The sequence below is a fragment of the Theropithecus gelada genome, chromosome 10 (assembly GCF_003255815.1).
Source record: "Theropithecus gelada isolate Dixy chromosome 10, Tgel_1.0, whole genome shotgun sequence".
Lineage (NCBI taxonomy): Eukaryota > Metazoa > Chordata > Mammalia > Primates > Cercopithecidae > Theropithecus > Theropithecus gelada.
This window is the reverse complement of record NC_037678.1, coordinates 69,769,458-69,790,299: the sequence shown is the minus strand read 5'-3', so window position 1 is coordinate 69,790,299 and position 20,842 is coordinate 69,769,458. Positions and strand designations below refer to the sequence as shown.

General features: G+C 53.0%; 1 protein-coding gene across 1 annotated transcript in view; it reads left to right on the top strand.

Annotated features, from left to right (window-relative positions):
* The window catches only part of EFCAB8 (EF-hand calcium binding domain 8), a 106,954-nt gene that overhangs the window by 34,192 nt on the left and 51,920 nt on the right, over positions 1-20,842 (top strand). Inside the window, exons 7-14 of the mRNA XM_025398228.1 lie at positions 978-1,083; positions 3,965-4,049; positions 4,883-5,007; positions 8,342-8,415; positions 10,273-10,403; positions 18,013-18,080; positions 18,276-18,427; positions 19,698-19,835. Coding sequence (XP_025254013.1) covers positions 978-1,083; positions 3,965-4,049; positions 4,883-5,007; positions 8,342-8,415; positions 10,273-10,403; positions 18,013-18,080; positions 18,276-18,427; positions 19,698-19,835 — 879 coding nt within the window. The remainder of the gene's footprint in view (positions 1-977; positions 1,084-3,964; positions 4,050-4,882; positions 5,008-8,341; positions 8,416-10,272; positions 10,404-18,012; positions 18,081-18,275; positions 18,428-19,697; positions 19,836-20,842) is intronic.

Below are 20,842 nucleotides of genomic sequence, written 5' to 3'. Positions count from 1 at the left end.
AAGTGATTCTTCTGCCTCAGCCTCCCAAGTAGCTGGGATTACAGGCGAGCACCACCACGCCCAACTAATTTTTGTATTTTTAGTAGAGACGGGGTTTCAACATTGGCCAGGCTGGTCTCGAACTCCTGACCTAGTGATCTGCCCACCCTGGCCTCCCAAAGTGCTGAGATTACAGGTGTGAGCCACTGCGCCCAGCCTTTTTTGTTAATTTTGTAGAGATGGGGTCTTCCTATGTTGCCCAGGCTGGTCTTGAACTCCTGGGCTCAAGTGATCCTCCCACCTTGGCCTCTGAAAGTACTGAGATTACAGGCATGAACCACTGTGCCCTTTTCTTTTTAAATGTGATAATGGAGGCATATTATAATGTTGCTTTTTACCTTGATTTGTTACTTAATCATATCTCTTGGCAGCTCTTTATTGGCATGTGCACAGCTCCCTTGTTCTTAATGTCTGGGTGGTGTCCATGGTATGGGTTGATATCAGCTGTGCTTTCTAGGTGGCTTCTGGCCTGTTGCTCTAACAGCAGCTGCAGCGTCCCCTTTGAGTAGATGCAAACACACTCATAGAAATATCTTGGAAACAGATCCGTGGGTCATGATCTATGCATATTCAAGACTTTGGTTTTTTTTGGGTGGGGGGACAAGGTCTCACTCTTGCCTAGGCTTGAGTGCAGTGGTGTGTTCACGGCTCACTGCTGCCAAGACTTTTATAGAACTGTGAGACTGCTCCAGAAAGGGGTTGTAAAGAAGGTGTTCTTCAAGCCCGTTTTACAGATGTGGAAACTGAGACCCAGGGAGGCTAGGGAGTTTATCTGTTTATCCAAGGCCCCCACCACTAGTCTTAGTGGTAGTGCTGGGCTCCCTGCTAGGTCTGTGGTGGCTCCAGGGCCTCGTGTGGCAGGAGAGGTTCACGGGGAGCTGTGCTGGACTGAGTATGCTTCCCAGCCCGCCCATCTCCTCTGCTCTTCCTCTGGCCAGCTTAACCAGACCCAGCAGCTCTACAACCAGCCGATGTGGGTCGTCGACATGGTATGTCTGCACAATATGAACCTCATTGCAGTTGCGTCTACCAAGCAAAAGATAGGTGAGTCCCCCTGGGGGCTCCCCAGCCCCGCTCTCAGCCACTGGGAGCCATGCATTTGTGCCTGGGAGAAGTCTGTTAGCTGAGCAACTGTGAACATGAATCAGAACCCCATAGGAGGATTGCCAGGTGGAGAGGCCTTAGTGCCAGGTAGGCAGGGGGTGGTCTGTGAATGCTCCAATGAATACAGTGATGTTGAACAGACCGAAATTTACAAACCAGAGGCCATAACTGGTCTATCTCCGGTCCTGATTCTACCTCCTGCCTCTTGCCACTCCTAGTCCAGGCCCCTTTCACTCTCACTTAAATAGCCTCTCCTGGCTAGGTGTGGTGGTTCACTCCTGTAATCCCAGCACTTTGGGAGGCGGATCACCTGAGGTCAGGAGTTCAAGACCAGCCTGGCCAACGCGGTGAAACCCCGTCCCTACCAAAAGTACAAAAAATTAGCCGGGCTTGGTGGTGGGCACCTATAGTCCCAGCTACTCGGGAGGCTGAGGCAGGAGAATGACGTGAAACCAGGAGGCGGAGCTTGCAGTGAGCTGAGATCCTGCCACTGCCATCCAGCCTGGGTGACAGAGCGAGACTCTGTCTCAAAAACAGAAGAAAACAAAACAGAAAATACAAAAGTTACCTGGGTGTGGTGGCACACGCCTGTAATCCCAGCTACTCAGGAGGCTGAGGCAGGAGAATTGCTTGAACCTGGGAGGTGGAGGTTGCAGTAAGCCGAGATCACACCACTGCACTCCAGCGTGGGCGACAGAGAGAGACTCAGTTAAAAAAAAAAAAAAAAAAAAGCCTCTACTGCATGCTGTGCTTCCCTCATGCCCCTAAAGGCAGGATGTGCATTTACACTACCCTCTGCAGAAAGTCTTCACCCTACCCCAGTGTTCTTAGGATGGAGGCGGGATCCTCGGTCTCTGTGCCCTGCCATCCCTCCTGCCCCTCTCTCTGCCCCGACAGCCTCTGCTTTTCTTTTGGTTCTCATCTTAGAAGTTACTTCCTCCAGGAATCCCTCCCTGACCCTCTATTCCAAGATCCTCTTAAAAAGACCGCGTGAGATTGTACCCCTTCCCTTCAAGGTCCTCCTTTCAGTGTCATCTCACATGTATTAGTGTGCTTCTGTTTAGTGCATGTCTCCTCCTCCAAACTGGAAGCTCCATGAGGTCAGGGACTGCATCTGTTCTGCTCAACTCAGTGTCTCAGTGCCTAGTACCTTCTGGATGCTCGATGACTATTGAATGGATGGATGACGAATGAGGCCTCTGACTGAGCAGACCCGTAAGGTGGTCAGGAAGAGGAAATTAATACATGAAATGACAGCTGGCAATGCGAGGCTGAATGGGAGGAGAGAGCGTGGCTGTTCTGGAATAAACAGGGACTTTGGAATAAAAAGGACCTGGGTTCAGAGCCTGGTCCCACTGCTCTGTAGATGTCTGCCTTTGAGCAATTACTTGACCTCCCAGTGCCTCACTTTACCCAGAGGTAAAATGGGGCCAATGATACATGACTCGAGGGTGAGTGTGGCTTAGTAGTTAGGTGTGTGAAGCTGCGGGCATAGTGCCTGGCACATAGTGGGCAGTTAATTAACACTGACATCATTATGAGGCTAAATTGTGTGATACAGAGAAAGTGGTCAGCCATCAGCAAGGGCTAGAGTAATCTATCTGTGACCTGCCTGGGCTTTCCATTGCAACACCTGTTTCCTGGGGACCCGGTGCTGTCCCAGACATTCTCACCCTTTATCCTCAGACAACCCTGAGAATTTGGCATTAGAACCCCATTTATTTTTTATTTTTTTGAGACGGTCTCACTCTGTCGCCCAGGCTGGAGTGCAGTGGTGCAATCTCGGCTCACTGCAACCTCTGTCTGCTGGGTTCAAGTGATTCTCCTGCCTCAGCCTCCTGAGTAGCTGGACTAGGGATTCATTTATTTTGGTTGAAAAAAAAATATTGAATTCTGGTTTGATGATGGGCTGGACCTGGTCTGCTGGGCCTGTGTTTGTGGGCTCATCAGGTGTCTGGGTATACAGGCGCACACCACCACACCTGGCTGATTTTTGTATTTTTAGTAGAGACAGGGTTTCACCATGTTGGCCAGGCTGGTCTCCATCTCCTGACCTCAGGTGGTTCACCCGCCTCAGCCTCCCACAGTGCTGGCATTACAGGTGTAAGCCATTGCACCTAGCCTAGAACCCCATTTTAGAGATAATTATGTCATCACTGCTGTCCTGATGGAGCAGCTGTCACCTGCTCGGAGGCACTCAGACAAGGCCAGAAGCAGGGGTGGAAGTGCCACCAGTGTGATCCCTGGCCTTTGTGGCCCCAGCCCAGTCCAGCCAGCGCTCCTCTTGTGACCCACAGCCCTCTGGGGTGGCCGGCCATATAGAGAGGCAGAGGAGGGCGACAGGCTGCCATTCAGATGCAGGAGACAGCACGATGGCGAGGCTGTTGCTCATCAGAGGCTGAAAATGAGGCTTGATCTGTTGGAAGGAGTCAGATTTTTTTTTTTTTTTTTAATTGAGACAGGGTCTTGCTCTGTCACCCAGGCTTTAGTGCAGTGGTACAATCACTGCTCACTGCAGTTTCAAACTCCTGGGCTCAAGCAATCCTCTTGCCTTAGCCTCCCTGAGTGCTGGGATCACAGGTGTGAGCCACCACACCCAGCCTGGGATTTTATTCCAGTTGCAGTTGGAAGCTTTTAGGGGTTTTCAGTGGGGTTCCCAGTGGGTGGGTTTACTCTGTAAATAGCTGTCTGTGGTTACCATGGGGGAAAAAGGGCTGAAGGGGCCAGAGATTCCTTGGGAGAGCAATGAGGCTGCTCACCGTGACTGAAGACCTCTCAGGCACGGCTGTGGGCTTCATGTGGCCTTCTGTCTTTCCCCCAGATTTCTTTGATATTAGTGACCGCAAATGTGTCCCGGCCTTCACCTTTATTGATCTGGACAGCTGTGCCCTGGTCATGGACTACTGGTGAGTCTTCACTGGGTGTTCCCCACATGAACCAGGAGGCCCAGGCCTCCTGCAGCAGCCACATCACTGACTAGGGTTGGGGCCCCCAGAAAGCCTCCTTGGAAAGATCTGGAAAGATCTCCCCTCTGGCTCCAAGGCCCCTGTGTCTTCCTCCCTCCAGGCTGCTTCTCTCAGAGTCAACTCTCATGGTCACTCAGAGCTTGGAGTCATTGTCACTTCCCCACTCAAGACAGCCATCAAATCCCAGCAGAGGCTTGTCTGGCTGTGGCTGAGGAGTCCGGGGACATCACAGTCTATTGGGAGGGGTGACTTAACAAAGGGCAGCTGGAGGACTAGGGATTCATTTATTTTGGTTGAAAAAAAAAATTGAATTCTGGTTCAGTGATGGGCTGGACCTGGTCTGCCTGTGTTTGTTGGCTCCTCAGGTGTCTGGGCAAGGCCAGAAAGTCTTGTTGGAACTGCCCTTGCTTCCAAGGAGAAGGGAGGCTATTGGGGGGCAAGGGAGGGAGTGGAGGCTCCATAGCCTCTTTTTTTTTTTTTCTTTTTTTTTTTGACTCAGAGTCTTGCTGTGTCTCCCAGGCTGGAGTGCAGTGGCACCATCTTAGCTCACTACAGCCTCTACCTCCCGAGTAGCTGGGATTGCAGGTGCCTGCCACCATGTTTGGCTAATTTTTGTATTTTTAGTAGAGATGAGGTTTCACCATGTTGGCCAGGCTGGTCTCGAACTTCTGACCTCAGGTGATTAAGCCGCCTTGGCCTCCCAGAGTGCTGAGATTACAGGTGTGAGCCACCGCGCCCGGCCCACACAGCCTCTTCTCTCCATCTTTCTGCAGGTCTGACTATCACAGAGGTGTATTCTGCTATGGGGATGCCAAAGGCAATGTCATTGTCTTCACCTCCGAAAACGTGACCAGTGGGCTGTTCAACCCCCGTATTCTCCCCAGGGCCTCCAAGTGGGGTAGTTAAGATGCTGGGGAAGGGGGCGGAGGCCTGGGCATGGCCTAGACGTGGGTGCTGAGCCCATCCTGGTCCCTGAGCCCCCCACTCCCTGCCTCTGCTCTGGAGCCTCTGGGAAGGCATCTGCTTCTGAGCACAGGATGCATGCAGCTCAGCACAAAGGGAGAGGCGATGGGGGACAGCAGAAGACCACGGGGGCTGGGGAGGGGTCGGCCTCTCTGAGGATGGGAGGCTGTGCGGGTGTGGTCTGGGGGTGCAGGACGCTTCTCACCCCAGCACAATGCCAGTGGTGGGACCCTGGGGAAGTCCCTCATCCACTCTGATCCTGGTTGACAGCGCTGATGCTAACTTCCTCAGATGGTGGTGAGGAGGCATGTGCTCTCCTTGGCTCTAGTGCTGCCTTTGGTGGGCAGGGGCTGTCCTGGATGTGGGCTCTGTGGAGCCTGGGCACTGGCTGGCTGGCGTGGGTGAGTGGGCACAGCTGCTAGAGTCTAGAGCACCCCTTGCTGGGCGCTTTGCGTGCATCACCTCCCATAGCTGCCCCTACTGTCAGGAGGGAGGAGCCGCTGCTGCAGCCCATAATAAGAGGCAGAAAGGGTGAGGTCACCTGCACACACCCCTGCCCGGTGAGCGGGGGCTAAGATCTGAAGTCCGGCTGCCTGCCTTGGAGTCTGTGCTTTTAGCCTTTTGCTGGGCTGCATCCCACACTGATTAAACGCAGGAGGAAGTCACTGGAGCTGTTCTGCCCAGGTCGCTAGATCCTCAGAGGACACGGCTCGGGGCTGCCTAGGAAACTCATCTGAACTGGAGCGCCTCTAGAATCCAGCCTTGCATGCACAGTGCTGCCTCTCCAGGTTGCCTCACATCCACCAGGAGGCCCAGGCCACCACGGACCCCATACAGGGACACTGACCCCTCTTCCAGCCAGAGTTACTAAGCAGGACACTCCAGGGGTTCCCAGGCCTTGGTAACAGGCCCCTGGCAGTCTTGTTGGGGCAGTGTCCAGATCCTGTCCTGGACACAGCAGTGGGCTGGCACCCTGCTTGCCTCATCGGCCTCGGGGGCCTGCCCTGCCCTGAGCCGCCCACTCAGCTGCTTGAGCCTAGTCACTCTGTACTACCCTGGGAACTGGCATGGGAGGTTGTGGTGGTCTTTGAGCCACATGGTGAATGTGATATCGAGGGAGGCAGATGACACTGGAATGTTAGGCAGGAGTCCTTCCATGCCAACTTCTGATTGAAGGCTGGGGACAAACATGAAGATGAGGTGGGCCCAGTATGTGAACTTGGGAGGAGATGGACAGACCCAGGTATGCACCCCAGCTCTGTGTGACCTGGAGCCAATTGCTTAACCTGTCTGTGCCTCAGTTCCCTTATTCAAATAGGGATGGCCCTACTTCATTGATAGCTTTGGTATAAGAAACGTGGAACGTTAGGCACCTAGTAAGTGCACAGTGACTATGACTTCTTCCCTGCCCTCCTTCACAGCCCTAGTAGGAGAGAAAGGCAGGTAAACTGATGATTAAACCACAGCGCATCATAAAGCTCACTCCTGCCTGTGCCCATGCACGACCAGCCCCACTCTGGCAGTCTTGGGCAACTTTCCACCCCTCCCTGGGACTTACTTTGCAAGCTTCCTCCTGCCCTTGCAAGATGGGGCTGGTGACTTTGCAGCAGTGCAATGCTTGGCGTGAGCCCCCAGATCCATCCTTGCTGCCTCTTCCCTCCTCCATCCCTGGGAGGGAACCTGAGCCTAGACTGCTCCAGCATTTGCGACCTGCCTCCTTAAACTACTCTGACAGAGGACCCATGTTTGTCCCTAACAGTGCTGGCTCCACTCGTCTGTGTCAGATTGGCTTTGCTTTCCCTGAGGATCCATCAACTGCTGGCCTTGAATGGTTTCAGCGGCCGGGAGATGCTAAGCCCCATGAGGGCTGCACCTGGCATGTCTGAATTCCTCTAGACAGGCTTGTTTTATTTAAGTGTGTGTGTGTTTTTTTTTTTTTTTTTTTTTTAAATTTTGAGACAAGGTCATACTCTGTTGCTGGAGTGTAGTGATATGATCATAGCTCACTACAGCTTTAATCTCTTGGGCTCAAGTGATCCTCCCACCTCAGCCTCCCAAGTAGCTGGGACCACAAGCACGCCACCACCACTTCTGGCTAATTTTTAATTTTTTTTTTTTTTTTTTTTTTTGAGACGGAGTCTCGCTCTGTCGCCCAGGCTGGAGTGCAGTGGCGGGATCTCAGCTCACTGCAAGCTCCGCCTCCCGGGTTCACGCCATTCTCCTGCCTCAGCCTCCAGAGTAGCTGGGACTACAGGCGCCCGCCACCTCGCCCGGCTAGTTTTTTGTATTTTTTAGTAGAGACGGGGTTTCACCGGGTTAGCCAGGATGGTCTCGATCTCCTGACCTTGTGATCCGCCCGTCTCGGCCTCCCAAAGTGCTGGGATTACAGGCTTGAGCCACCGCGCCCGGCCTAATTTTTAATTTTTTTGATTTTTTTGTAGAGATGGGTTCTCACTGTGTTGTCCAGGCTGGTTTTTGTTTTGTTTTGTTTTGTTTTTTTTGCAGAGTCTTGCTCTGTCGCCCAGGCTGGAGTGCAATGATGTGATCTCGGCTCACTGCCACCTTCGCCTTTCGGGTTCAAGTGATTCTCCCACCTCAGCCTCCTGAGTAGCTGGGATTACAGGTGCATGCCACCATGCCCAGCTAATTTTTGTATTTTTGTAGAGACAGGGTTTCACTATGCTGGCCAGGCTGGTGTCTTAACTCCTGGCCTCAAGTGACCTTCCCACCTTGGCCTCCTAAAGGGCTGGGATTACAAGTGTGAGCCACTGCGCTTGGCCCAGACATGCTTATTTTATGATGCATACCTGGAACTTCTACTTTTTGGAACCTGTGCTTTCTGGACAAGGAGTGCATGTAGTTTGAGGCATGATGGCGAACTCCCAAGTGATGACTTGTCAGAATAAAAAGAGCCTAGAGTCTCAATTCCTTTTCCACTCCAGCAAAGATGGAGCTCCTTAATAAAGAATCAGCTTGTTTAGATTGCAGCACCTAGGAAGCATGAGGTGCCCTGAAGTCTGGTTCTAGTTCTGCCATGCACTGGCAGGGGTACTCTAGGAGGCAGCATTGATCTGCCTGAGTCTTTTTCCTGGGGCGGGGGCACTCCGCTGAGCTCACCAGGACACAGTGAGGCGCCAGTGAGGGTTTGGGTGGAAAAGCCTTTTGAGAAGCACTGGAGTTGCAAGCCAACTTGAGACGTTTTTGAGGCTTTGCTTGCCGAGCAAAGGGGGAAAGCTGCTGATGTGGACCTTGATTTTTTCCCCTGTCAGATCACTGGATCAAAGTTTCCATGCGGAAACTCTTAAATGAGAAGTCTTCTTTGTATAGAAGCTACCGGCTGAAGGTGAGTTGTTTCTTTCCTTGGCCTGTTACAATGGTAATTATCTGTACACACACACCACTCAAAATAAATACAAAAAGTAGATTTACTCCCTGGGTTCAGCCTTAGCCCTTGGGGTTTGGTCTCTGGAAACAGATTGTGGCAGCTGTTGGATCCTGCCAGCTGCATCTGCAGACCACATCTCAGTGTGGCCATGCCCCTCTCACCACCGCCATGGCTAAGCCCTGGTCCTGGCCAACACTGCCTCGCTCCTGGATGGCTGCAGTGGCCTCTAGCTGGGTTCCCCACTTCCTTTCTTCATGCAGCACTGTCTCCATTCAGGGCCAGAGGAATGATGAGTTAGAAATACAGTTGAGTCACCCCAGTAGCTTCTCATCACATTTGGAACATAATCTCAAGTCCTCACCACGGCTGTCAGGACATGAGGTGATCTGGCCCCTGCTTGCAAGCTCTGGGCTTGTTTTCAACCTTCTTTCTCCCCATTTGCTCTCCTGCAGAGGCACAGGCTCCTCTGCTGTTCCCTGAATGCGCTCAGCCCCTTCCCGCCTCTGTGCCTCGGCATGTGCTGCGCCTTCAGGCTGCAGGGCTCTCCCCGAAGGTACCTGTATTCCCCCTATCTACTTCTTGTAGTCCCAACCAGCCATCCTAGGACAGCCCTGTGCCCGCCTCTGCTTTCATCCCTTCACCGCAGTGTTTCCCAGCTCCCAGCTTTGTGTGGTCCGACTGTTGATTCCTCATGCTGTCACCTTCACGAGATCGATGGCTCCTCGAGGGCAGGGACTTTGTGCTCTCGGTTGTCTCCAGTGCCTAAAATAGTACCCTGCACTTGGTGGGCTCCCAATACGTTTGCTGCACAAATGAATGAATGAATGACGCACTCCGGGCGGTCTGGGTGGTCCAACAGGCCTGCACTATTTTTTTTTTTTTTTGAGTCAGGGCCTTACTCTGTTGCCCTGGCTGGCATGCAGTGGTGCGATCATGGCTCACAGCTGCCTCGACCTCCCGGGCTGATCCTCCCACCTCAGCCCCCGAGTAGCTGGGAATACAAGTACCACACCCAGCTAATCTTTTTATTCTTTTTTGAGACGGGGCCTCACTATGTTGCCCAGGCTGGTCTAGCTACCTTGGCCTCCCAAAGTGTCTTAAATTCAGTGCCTTCATTGTGACAGACGCTTGGTGACAGTGTGTGTAAAACCCAGCTCAGGGTCTTGCATGTAGAAAGCACTGAAGAAATATTTGATGAACCAATCTCTCCAACCTGCCTTTTCCAATCTTGTCCCGGAGAGGAAAATCTCTAGATTGGGAGGCCAAGCGCTGGTCCAAGTCACAGAGCTGGGGCCAGAGAATTCAGAGCCCAGCCAGCCCCTTCGACTGCGTGTCATCTTTTGTGGCTCAAGTTGCAGCGAAATGAACATTCTCCTGCCCTCTGTGCTTCCGTGAGCAGTCCACTGTATGACAAACATGGATGGTGGCAGTGGGCCAGGAGCACAGCCCATCTGTAGAGGTGGCTCCATGTGGATAACTCGACTGTGGCCTGGACAGACTCGAATTCATCCTTTCTCCCCTCGCGGGAGATGATTAGTATGGGCCTGACCCTCCCCATCCTCTAACTGACAGGATTTCAAATGAAACTACGCTTGTGTGCTCTTAAACATTTTCAGTGACAAGTGATGGCCAGTGCTGGTCCTAGGAACTGGGCCAGGACTGCGGGGCCACATCACTTTGTGATCGCGAGGAGAAGGGCATTAGACTCCGTGATATCTGGGCGCCTCCAGTCCCAACACCTGGTCATGTTCTGGGGGCTGGGCCTGGAAAGTTGTCCTTGGGTGGAGTCTCTCACCATTGCTACTGTCTTCCCAGGCTCTCCATCCCAACTGGTGTCAGCAGGTCAAGTTCATCCCCCAGATGAACCTGGTGGTCTCCTGTTCAGCCGTCGAGAAGTCCTCTCTGGTGCTGACAGTATTGCCAGCCAAAGCCTCTGAAAAACCCAAGTAAGAAGTGCTTCTCTCCTGGCTAAGGCAGTGGGGTTGGAAGGAAGGAGGGTGGTGAGTGGACTGTGGGGGCTGACAGTGGCAGATGGTGGTTGGTGTATGGACTCTGGAGGTTAGTTTTTCCAGCATCGCCACCAGCAGCACAGTGAGAACACAGTAGTCTCTTTTATCTCTCGATCTATATGCAAAGCTCAACATAGAAGCCAGCATAGAGTGAGTGGCAGTCAGTGAAATGTTTTCTGAATGAAGGGATGACTGTGAGTTACTTCCTCCTCTGTGACCCTCAGTTCCCTCATCTGTGAAAGGGTATGAAAGCGTGTACCTCACTTCTTCAAGGGTTGTGTGAGGGAATCCTCTGTGGTATGTGTTCAGTAACTGGCAGCGTTGATTCTTTGCAGATGGTTCCAGTCTGTTTCCTTCAGTCTAGATTCCTCTACCCCAGAGTGCGGTTTTTTCTTTTCTTTTGAAAAACCAGTTAATCACCAGGTGTGATGGCTCACGCCTGTAATCCCAGCACTTTGGGAGGCTGAGGCGGTCGGATCACAAGGTCAGGAGATCGAGACCATCCTGGCTAACATGGTGAAACCCCATCTCTACTAAAAATACCAAAAAAAAAAATTAGCTGGGCGTGGTGGTGGGCACCTGTAGTCCCAGCGACTCTGGAGGCTGAGGCAGGAGAATGGCGTGAACCCAGGAGGCGGAGCTTGCAGTGAGCCGAGATTACGCCACTGCACTCCAGCTTGGGCGACAGAGCAAGACTCCGTCTCAAAAAAAAAAACAAAAGAAAAACCAGTTAATCACACAAGAATGTATTAAATGCATTGTCCATGTAAAAAATGAAAACATTATAAAGAAGGTTAGAGTCCTGAGGGGCCCCCTCTTTATTCAATCCCCATTCCTTGACACAGTTATCAGAAGCTACCACTTCTGTTTTGTTTTGTTTGTTTGTTTGTTTGTGATGGAGTTTCGCTCTTGTTGCCCAGGCTAGAGTGCAATGGTGCGATCTCGGCTTGCCACAACCTCCGCCTCCCGGGTTCAAGCGATTCTCCTGCCTCAGCCTCCCAAGTAGCTGGGATTACAGGCATGCACCACCATGCCTGGCTAATTTTGCATTTTTAGTAGAGACAGGGTTTCTCTTTTTTTTTTTTTTTTGAGACGGAGTCTGCTCTGTCGCCCAGGCTGGAGTGCAGTGGCTGGATCTCAGCTCACTGCAAGCTCTGCCTCCCGGGTTTACGCCATTCTCCTGCCTCAGCCTCCCAAGTAGCTGGGACTACAGGCGCCTGCCACCTCGCACGGCTACTTTTTTGTATTTTTTTAGTAGAGATGGGGTTTCACCGTGTTAGGCAGGATGGTCTCGATCTCCTGACCTCATGATCCACCCGTCTCGGCCTCCCAAAGTGCTGGGATTACAGGCTTGAGCCACTGCACCCGGCCTGAGACAGGGTTTCTCTATGTTGGTCAGGCTGGTCTCGAACTCCTGACCTCAGGTGATAGGCCCACCTCGGCCTCCCAAAGTGCTGGGATTACAGGCGTGAGCCACCGCGCCTGGCCTACTTCTGTTCTTTTACTGTGTGGCTTCTACTGTGCGGTTTATGGTAGATCAACTGGCAGGTATGTTCTCTGGTGGAGTCTTCCTGCTGGGTTGCTCTTGCCCCTATAGTTTTCCTCCGGCCCCTAGATTTTTCCTTGAGCCTTTGGGGCTGTGACATTTTGCTCCTGCACAGTCTGAAGAATGAGCCCCAGGAGAGTCTTTTTTGGGGAACAGCAGGAGATTTGAGGCCTGTATTGGGGAAAGACTGGGTGAGGCCAGGGTTGGGTTGGGGCAGAGACCGAGGGCCATTTAGACCCCTGTCTGTCCCTTTCTGTCCTGGTTGTTTTTCAGGGGAAATTTCAATCCTGAGATGATAAAGCTAATTTAGTCCAACTCCTCATTTTACAGATGGGAAACCCGAAGCGTAGGGAGGGGAAGTGACTGTCTTAGAGCAGACACTTGAGCTGGAGTTTTATCTTGGGCCTCATTATATGTCCAGTGCCTTTTTTTCTTTTGTTTTTGAGACAGAGTCTTGCTCTGTCACCAGTCTGGAGTGCAGTGGCACAATCTCAGCTCACTGTAACCTCCGCCTCCTGGGTTCAAGCGATTCTCCTGCCTCAGCCTCCTTAGTAGCTGGGACTACAGGCGTGTGCCCCCATGCCCAGCTAATTTTTGTATTTTTGGTAGATACGGGGTTTCACCATGTTGGCCAGGATGGTCTCAATCTCTTGACTTTGTGATTCGCCCACCTGGGCTTCCCAAAGTGCTGGGATTACAGGCGTGAGCCACTGCGCCTGGCCCTTTTAACCAAACAGTGCACTGTGTGCATTTCTAGACAAGTCCTGGACCTCCCTGCAGGCCGGAAAAGGGGGCCTCCGGGAATGTCTGATGTGAAGGGGAAGTTTCAGTCTTGGGTTCAGTGCTTTGAATGGGGCCTTGTGGTGGGAGTTTGCTTGGAGTTGTTTGCTGAGGCTATCTGTCTGCACTGGTGGTGATATCACTTAGTGTGTATCAGGGGTGTCCAATCTTTTGGCTTCCCTGGGTCACACTGGAAGAAGAATTGTCTTGAGTCACACATAAAATACACTAACACTAACCATAGCTGATGAGCTAAATAAAAATCACAAAAAAATCTCATAATGTTATAAGAAAGTGTATGAATTTGTGTTGGGCCACATTCAGAGCTGTCCTGGGTTGCATGAGGCCTGTGGGCCGTGAGCTGGACAAGCTTGGTGGATATGTGTTTCATTCAGATCTTGTTTTATTGAGTCCCAGTGGGAGGAGGATATCAGGGGGTCACCTCACCAGGGCCAGGAGGGCTTCCGTGGGCTGGGCCTGCTGCCTTCCTGACCTCACTGCCTCCACCTGCCCACTCAGCTCCACTGGCCTCCTTCAGGCTCAGGCATGCTCCTGCCCCAGGGCCTTTGCACAGCTCTGCTGTCTGTGGTATGCTCTTGTAATTGATTGACAGATTGAGACAGAGTCTTGCTGCGACACCCAGGCTGCAGTGCGGTGGTGTGATCTCAGCTCACTGCAATCTCCACCTCCCGGGTTCAAGAGATTCTCCTGCCTCAGCCTCCTGAGTAGCTGGGATTACAAGCACGTGCCATCATGCCCGGCTAATATTTGTATATTTAGTAGAGACGGGGTTTCGCCATTTGGGGTGGTCTTGATCTCTTGATCTTGTGATTCACCCGCCTTGGCCTCCCAAAGTGCTGGGATTACAGGCGTGAGCCACTGCGCCCAGCCTTGTTTTTTAAATTAATTAATTTTAAATTAATATTTCATTATAAAAAGTTTCAAACACACACAAAAATAGATAAAATAGTATTAATTCTTTCATATCACTTAGTAGTTAGTCCACATTAATATTTCCCTAAGAACCTCAGAGTATCTTCTTACAATATTCAGAAGTAGATATAAGCACGGTTCTGGGATGGTTTTGGGCAGAGAACTAGTGTGGTCTGACTTATATGTTGCAGGTAGAGTGTCCATGGGCAGAGGTGGCAGTGGGGACGCCAGTGAAGAGGCCACTGCAATAGTTGAGGCTGTATAGGATGGTGGTCTGGAGCTGGGCTGTGTTATAGGATGAAGGGATTGGGGATGTATTTTTGGGGTAGGGTAGAGAATATATTTACACAAACACAGAGACACATGCTCCCTTCCTTCAGCCTGGGTGATAGCGCTCTTAAGACTCTGTCTTCAGAAAAGACAAAAGACTCCATTTGGGCCAGACACGGTGGCTCACGCCTGTAATCCTAGCACTTAAGGAGGCCAAGGCAGGAGGATCCCTTGAGGCCAGGAGTTCAAGACCGGCCTGGGCAACACGGCAAGATCCCATCTATACAAAAAATTGAAAAATTAGCTGAGAGTGGTGGCACACCCATGCATTCTTGGCTGCATGCAGTGCAATGTACAGGCCGGCAGGTGGCACCATTGACCACTTGCTTGGCAATGCCATCTTAGGGCATAGCCTCTGTGGGTGGGGCCTGGCATTGGCACCCCAACCTCTGCCTATGGAGTCAGCCTCAGCCTCCAAGGCAGTGTGGGCCTGAGGGTCTGGCTTCCCTGCAGCCAGCCTCACCTGAGTTCTCAGATGGTTCGAGCCAGGAGCAAATCTGATGGAGCGGGTGTGGTGGCAGGAGCTGGTGCTGAGTGTGTGGACTGACCCCCGAAGTCTCCCCCACTGTCCCCTCTTCCTTCACTTCTGCCACCACCACCTAGTTGAAGCTACCGTCATATCCCACCTGAACTGCTTGCCGTGGCCCTCTTAGCAGCCTCGCTGCGTCCCCTCAGGCCACGTTCCCTGACCCGCAACCATCGACAGATCTGATCCAGCCAGGGCCCTGTATGGAGCCTTCAGCAGCTCCTGGCCAGGGCTGTGGATCCGGCCCTGCCCGCCTCTCCCATGTCCTCTCATGCCCTCTCCTCCTGGCCCACCTGGTGCCCACCACACCAGCCTTGCACAGGCTGCTCCCTCCAACCGAAGCCTCACCCCTCCCCTGGGCTCCCCGGGGCCGACTCCTTCTCACCCTTCAGGTCTCCGCAGCCCTGGACCCTACTCAGAGAGGCCGGCAGAAGTGAGCCTCCTTCTGTTGTCCTCCGTCAAAGCCATGTGCTTATGTCCCTTGCAGGACTTGCCATGATTTGTAAATGTCCGTCTCCCTTTGGTGTGTCCACTTACTCCTGCTGTTTCCCTCTAGAAGGAAAACCCCCTATGGCAGAAGCCTCATGTCTGTGCCCCTGGTAATCCTGGCAGGAGTAGGAGCCAGGAAATCTTTGTTGATGAATATGTGAATCGGCCTGAAATAATTTCTACTAACATTCTGGTGACCATTCTTCCAGAACATTTTTCGGCAGCACATTTACTTGTGGAGGGAGGAATATCTTGTTTGGCAATAAATGAAATGTGTGTACTGCCATCTGTTCTCTTTGAAGCTTTGATTTTTAGAGGAATCCTTGTGGCTCTGGAGAGATGATTTAAAGGGGAGCAAGGCTGGAGATGAAGGAACTGGCTGGGAGGCTGATACGGCAAAGTCAGGGGCCTGGGCTAGCAGCGGTCATGGGAGCGGAGGGAAATGGGTAAGGAGGACTTGGGGCCAGGCTGGATAATGGGAGCCATGATGTCCAGGTTGACGCCCAGGCACCTGGCTTAGGTCCCCCGGGTGTGGTGGAGGAGCCGGGTGAGGGGTCAGTTCAGTGGAGGGCATGCTGTGTCAGGGGGCCAGGGGCCCTATTACAGATGCCTTTGAATGGAGTTTTTGGTTTTTTTTTTTTTTTTTTCCTGTGGCAGGGTCTTGTTTTGTCACCCAGGCTGGAGCTCACTGTAACCTCAAACTCCCAGGCTCAAGCGATCCTCCTGCCTCACCTTCATAAGTAGCTGGGACTGCAGGTGTACCATCATGCCTAGCTAATTTTTAATTTTTTTGTATAGATGGGATCTGGCTGTGTTGCCCAGGCTGGTCTTGAACTCTTGACCTCAAGGGATCCTCCTGCCTCGGCCTGCCAAAGTGCTGGGATTACAGGCATGAGCCACCGTGTCTGGCCTGAATGGAGTCTTTTTGTGTTTTTCGTGGACAGGTTCTTGCCCTGTCCCCCAGGCTGGAGTGCAGTGGCATGATCACAGTTTACTGCAGCCTCAACCTCCTGGGTTCTAGCAATCCTCCCACCTCAGCCTTGCAAGTATTTGGGACTACAGGTGCGTGCCACCAAGCCCAGCTAATTTATTTTTTGTAGAGGCGTGCGCTTACTATGTTGCTCAGGCTGGTCTTGAACTCCTGGGCTCAAGCAGTCCTCCTCCCTCGGCCTCCTAAAGTGCTGGAATTACAGGTGTGAGCCACCACACCTGAATAGAGTTTTGTTTTGTTGTTTTTTGTTTTGTTTTTGTTTTGTTTTGCGGGGTGGAGGCAGGGGGTACTGAGTCTGTCTCTGTCGCCCAGGCTGGAGTGCAGTGGTGCAATCTCGGCTCACTGCAATCTCCACCTCCGAGGTCCAAGCGATTCTCCTGCCTCAGCCTCCCGAGTAGCTGGGATTACAGGCACATACCAGCATGCCTGGCTAATTTTTGTATTTTTAGTAGAGATGAGGTTTTACCATGTTGGCCAGGCTGGTCTGGAACTTCTGACCTCAGGTGATCCGGCCGCCTTGGCCTCCCAAAGTGCTGGGATTATAGGTGTGAGCCACTGTGCCCGGCCAGAATGGGGTTTTGAAGAGTGTAGTAGAAGGAGGGGGCGGGGCAGGATGTTGTGGATGAGAGGCATGGGCATGGGCGTAGGCACAGAGCATCTGGGGCTCTCAGGCCTGTGAGGGCTGCGGGGCCCTGGGCTTCCTGGAACTCCTGTCTGGGCCTCTCTGGCCCTCTGAGCCTCACCTGGCCCTGATGAGCCTCTCCTCTCCTGGATCACTGCTTACTGAACTTCCTGTCACCTCCTGCCGTGTCCACCCTAGGTCTGAATCCTGACCCCTGTGTGGGTGGAGTAATATTTTTTCTTCACCCATTGCAAGGTTTATGTCTGAGACCCTGATAACAAAAGGCAGATGAACAAGAGAAAAGCATGCACATTTAAGTTTCATGTGATATGGGAGCCTTCTGGGAAAAAAAACAAAGAGACAGGGACGCCTGTGTATTTTTATGCGAAGTTTGGTGAAGAATGGACAGTCATGCAGGATGATTGGACTAGTACCATCTGATGGCAGTAAACTCTTTGTCCAGATCCCTCTCTGTGTCCCTGTGTCTTCAGAAATAAGGACATTCTGGCTGGGTTCAGTGGCTCGTGCCTGTAATCCCAGCACTTTGGGAGGCCATGGTGGGCGGCTCACCTGAGATCAGGAGTTCCAGACCCGCCTGGCCAACATGGTGAAAGCCCGTCTCTACTAAAAATACAAAAATTAGCCAGGCGTGCTGGCAGATACCTGTAATCCCAGCCACTCGGGAGGCTGAGGCAGGAGAATCACTTGAACCTGGGAGGCGGAGGTTGCAGTGAGCCGAGATTGCACCACTGCACTCCAGCCTGGGCGACAGAATGAGACTCTGTCTCAAAAAAAAAAAAAAAAAAAAAAAGGGACATTCCTTTCCCCCAGGTATAGGTATAGAGTGGGCACCAGTGGAATCAGTGTTCTATGGCCTGCTTCAGGGAGAAGGCTAGGGGAAGGCAAGTGTGGCCCTCCCTGGCTTTTTTCTTGATTTGTATCATGGATGGGAAGATGCCTGTCCCAGTACAGTTGATGTGAAAATCAAACTTGCCCTTGGCATGATGCCAGATGCTTCACAAATGTCAGGAGTAGCTCCTGCCTGGGAGCTGTCTATACCTGGAAAGTGGCATCTGCCCTGTGGGCTGTTGGTTTGGGGTCGGGACCAGGCTGCTGCTTTTCCTGTGGTGCTGAGCCCTGACTTGGCGGCAGAGGGAATGCTGGGTGGTCTCTGGGGCTGCTTCTCTCCTGGAATGGAGAGGTAGTGACTCCTCCCTAGACCTCCTGGGAGGCTCTGCCTCCAGCTCCTCCCACCCCAGGCTCAGTCTCAGAGGCTCTCTTAGGGCCACTGCTCCCGGCCCTGCAGCCCTCACTCCTTTGATATTGTAGGTTGTCAGTGCTGCATGTAAGGAAAGGGATTCTTTGCTTTGATTACTGCCCAGAGAGGAACTTCCTGGGTAAGTCATCTTCATGTCACCCAGAAGCTGCTGGAGGGAGGGCTGCTGGGGATGGGGGGACCACCAGAGCTCAGGAGAGGGCTGTGCAGCTTCTGGTCCTGCTGCTCTTCTCCCCACTTCTGGGCACCACCTTCACCAGTGGGTGAAGGTCCCCAGTGGAGGCCCCTGGGATTGACACCCACGTCTTGACCCCAGTGACTGGTGGCTACGATGCCTTCATCCGCCTGTGGAACCCCTTTGTCTCAAAGAGGCCCGTGTGGCTGATGAAGGGACACCAGACCTCAGTGACACACATCCTCGTGGACAGCAGGAACAGCAGCATCCTCATCAGTGTCTCCAAGGACAAGGTCTGCCCCGACAGTCCGCCCGACTCCTTCTGTTCCTCAGGGAAACACATTAGCCAGAGGAATGGCATGACCTCCCTGCCCACAGCCCCACATCTGGCCAAAGGCCTAGGAGGAGGCCTCAGGTGGAAGGAAGACGAGGGTGGCCATGAGCCTCTGAGCATGTCCCCAGAGCTGGGTTCCCAGGTAGCCCAGCCTGGCTTCTTACTTTGTGACCCTGGCAAATCCTTCCCTTTTCTGAGCCTCAGTCTCCCCATCCATAGAATGGGCTGTTGAGTAGTTTAGAGAACCAGCAGCAAAACAGCAGTGCAGCATTTGGCGCAGGGGAGTTGTGCAATGCATGGCAGCCATTTGCCTGTGCTGCCCTGCCCTCGATCTTCACCTCTCAGCTGCTCTAGTGACCCCTCCTCAGCTGCCTGGTCATCAGGGCCGGGCTTGGCCTTTCCCACATGCCAGGGCTCCCACTCGGGACCTGCCACTGTGCTCCTCTGCAGCTGTAGGCTCAGGATACTGCCCAGTCTGCTGGGCTGTGGTCCTGCAGTGCTTGGGGCCCTCCTTTAGGGGACAGGTTATGTTTTCTGGGACTCTGGAGATGAATTGTCAGGGCCCTCAGGGTCACCCAGACCACCCTCTCCAACATATCCACACACCCTCCTGTCTGGAATTTTCCCAGAAGCCCTGGGAGCTGGGATCATTGCCTCTGATGAAGGGTCTGAGTCTGGGGGCATGGGGACAGGGACGGGCTCCCTGAGGTCCCCAGTCAGCCACGGGCAGAGGATGCCTCCAAGAAGTGAGGGTCTTGGAAGGACTTCCGTGGGGCCCTCTAGGGAAGGTTCCTTCACCTGGGAGGAATGGGAGGGGCTCCTCTGGGGACAGGCAGGTCACTGTGGCAACTATGTTGGTAGCCACTGTCGGACTGTGTCCCAGGCTGGAGTGGCAGCAAGGGAGGGCCTGGGGCCAGCATGTGCTGCCTGGCTTGGCTTTTGTGCCCAGCCAGTGAATTCAGCTGCTCCAGCAGGGTGGAGGCCTGGGGGCAGGCTGGGGGGTGGAGCTGTGCCCGGCCCTCACTCACTGTGTGCTTGGGTTATCTGAGCACAAGAGTAGCCTCTCTGCTGCTGGGTGTGATGGTGCCAACACCATGTGTGTGTGTTGGAAGTTCTTGGACGGATGATGTGCCCTGGGCTTGTCCGCTGGAGGCACCCCCAAGGCTTCAGGAGCCAGCTACATCCCCGAGCACCCATGCTCAGCCTCTTGCCTATTTCCCATCCCCCAGAATATTCGCGTGTGGGACATGCTGGACTACATATGCCTCCAGTCCTTCTGCGGGAAGTTTTTTGCCCTGGGAAACTGCCCCATCACCAGTGCCTACTTCTTCGAGAAGGACAATACCCTCATCTGCAGCACCTACTCAGTGAGTGCTGTCCCAGGAGGGAGTGGGGTCGAGGCCGCAGGTAGAGGGCCAGGGTCTGAATCCCATGGGACACCCAAGGGGTGGCCGCGTCCTGTCCCTCCTGGGACTGCTGAAGTGGCTGGACTCTGTGGCCTGGCCTGTGAGGGGCCGTGTCTTGGGATTTCCTGAAATCCTGTTTCTAGGCCTCCAGCCTGTCACTGTCTCTGCAGCTGCTGCTGCTGTCTGCTCTGTCCGCACTCAGCTTCTTCCTCTGGGAGCCACCCTGAACCTCAGGCCTGTTAGGAGCCCTTCTTCCATGTTTTCTTGGCCCCGTTCCTTCTCTCAGTCACGAGCCTCATAACTCTGTCCTGTCACTATTACGTGACTGTTTTTCCTGCTAAGTCATGAACTCTGGGAAACAGGGGCCGCATCTGAGCAGCGTCTCTGCAGGAGAGACCCTGGGGGAAACTGAGTCACAGAGAAGAAGGCCATCTGTGACTCAGGACTCAGCTGGAACCCCTGCGAGGTCTGTACTGACCCTGGAGGACAGGAAAGATTGGGACAAGCACGAGGGGCTTCCTGTGAAGGATGGGGGTAAGGGCGCCCACAATAAGATGGAGGCTTGGGGAGCTGCAAGGCTGAGCCACAGCCCATAAATGGGAGCAGAAGTCCAGAAAGGAGACGTGGGGGCCACGGTGCTTGAGCTCCACGAAGGCCTCCCATGCTCTGTGGGCTGAACCACCCTGGCTGGTGACACATTTGTCATCCTTATGCACTTGGCTAGCTCTCCCGTAGACGGCAGTTTTCTTGAGAAGGAAGGTCATGGGTTCCTTTATCTCCTTGCTGAGTGCCAGACAGGTGGTCAGCATTTGTTGAATTAAATAGGCCTTTGAAGTTCATTTCAGATCACCAAACCTTATCAACCCCCTGCCTTTTGTCGTGAACTGAGAATATATGACAAAGATACTGTCCCATCTCTCTAGGAACCCACAGGGTAGAAGAAAAACAGATAATTTCAGTAGAAAGTG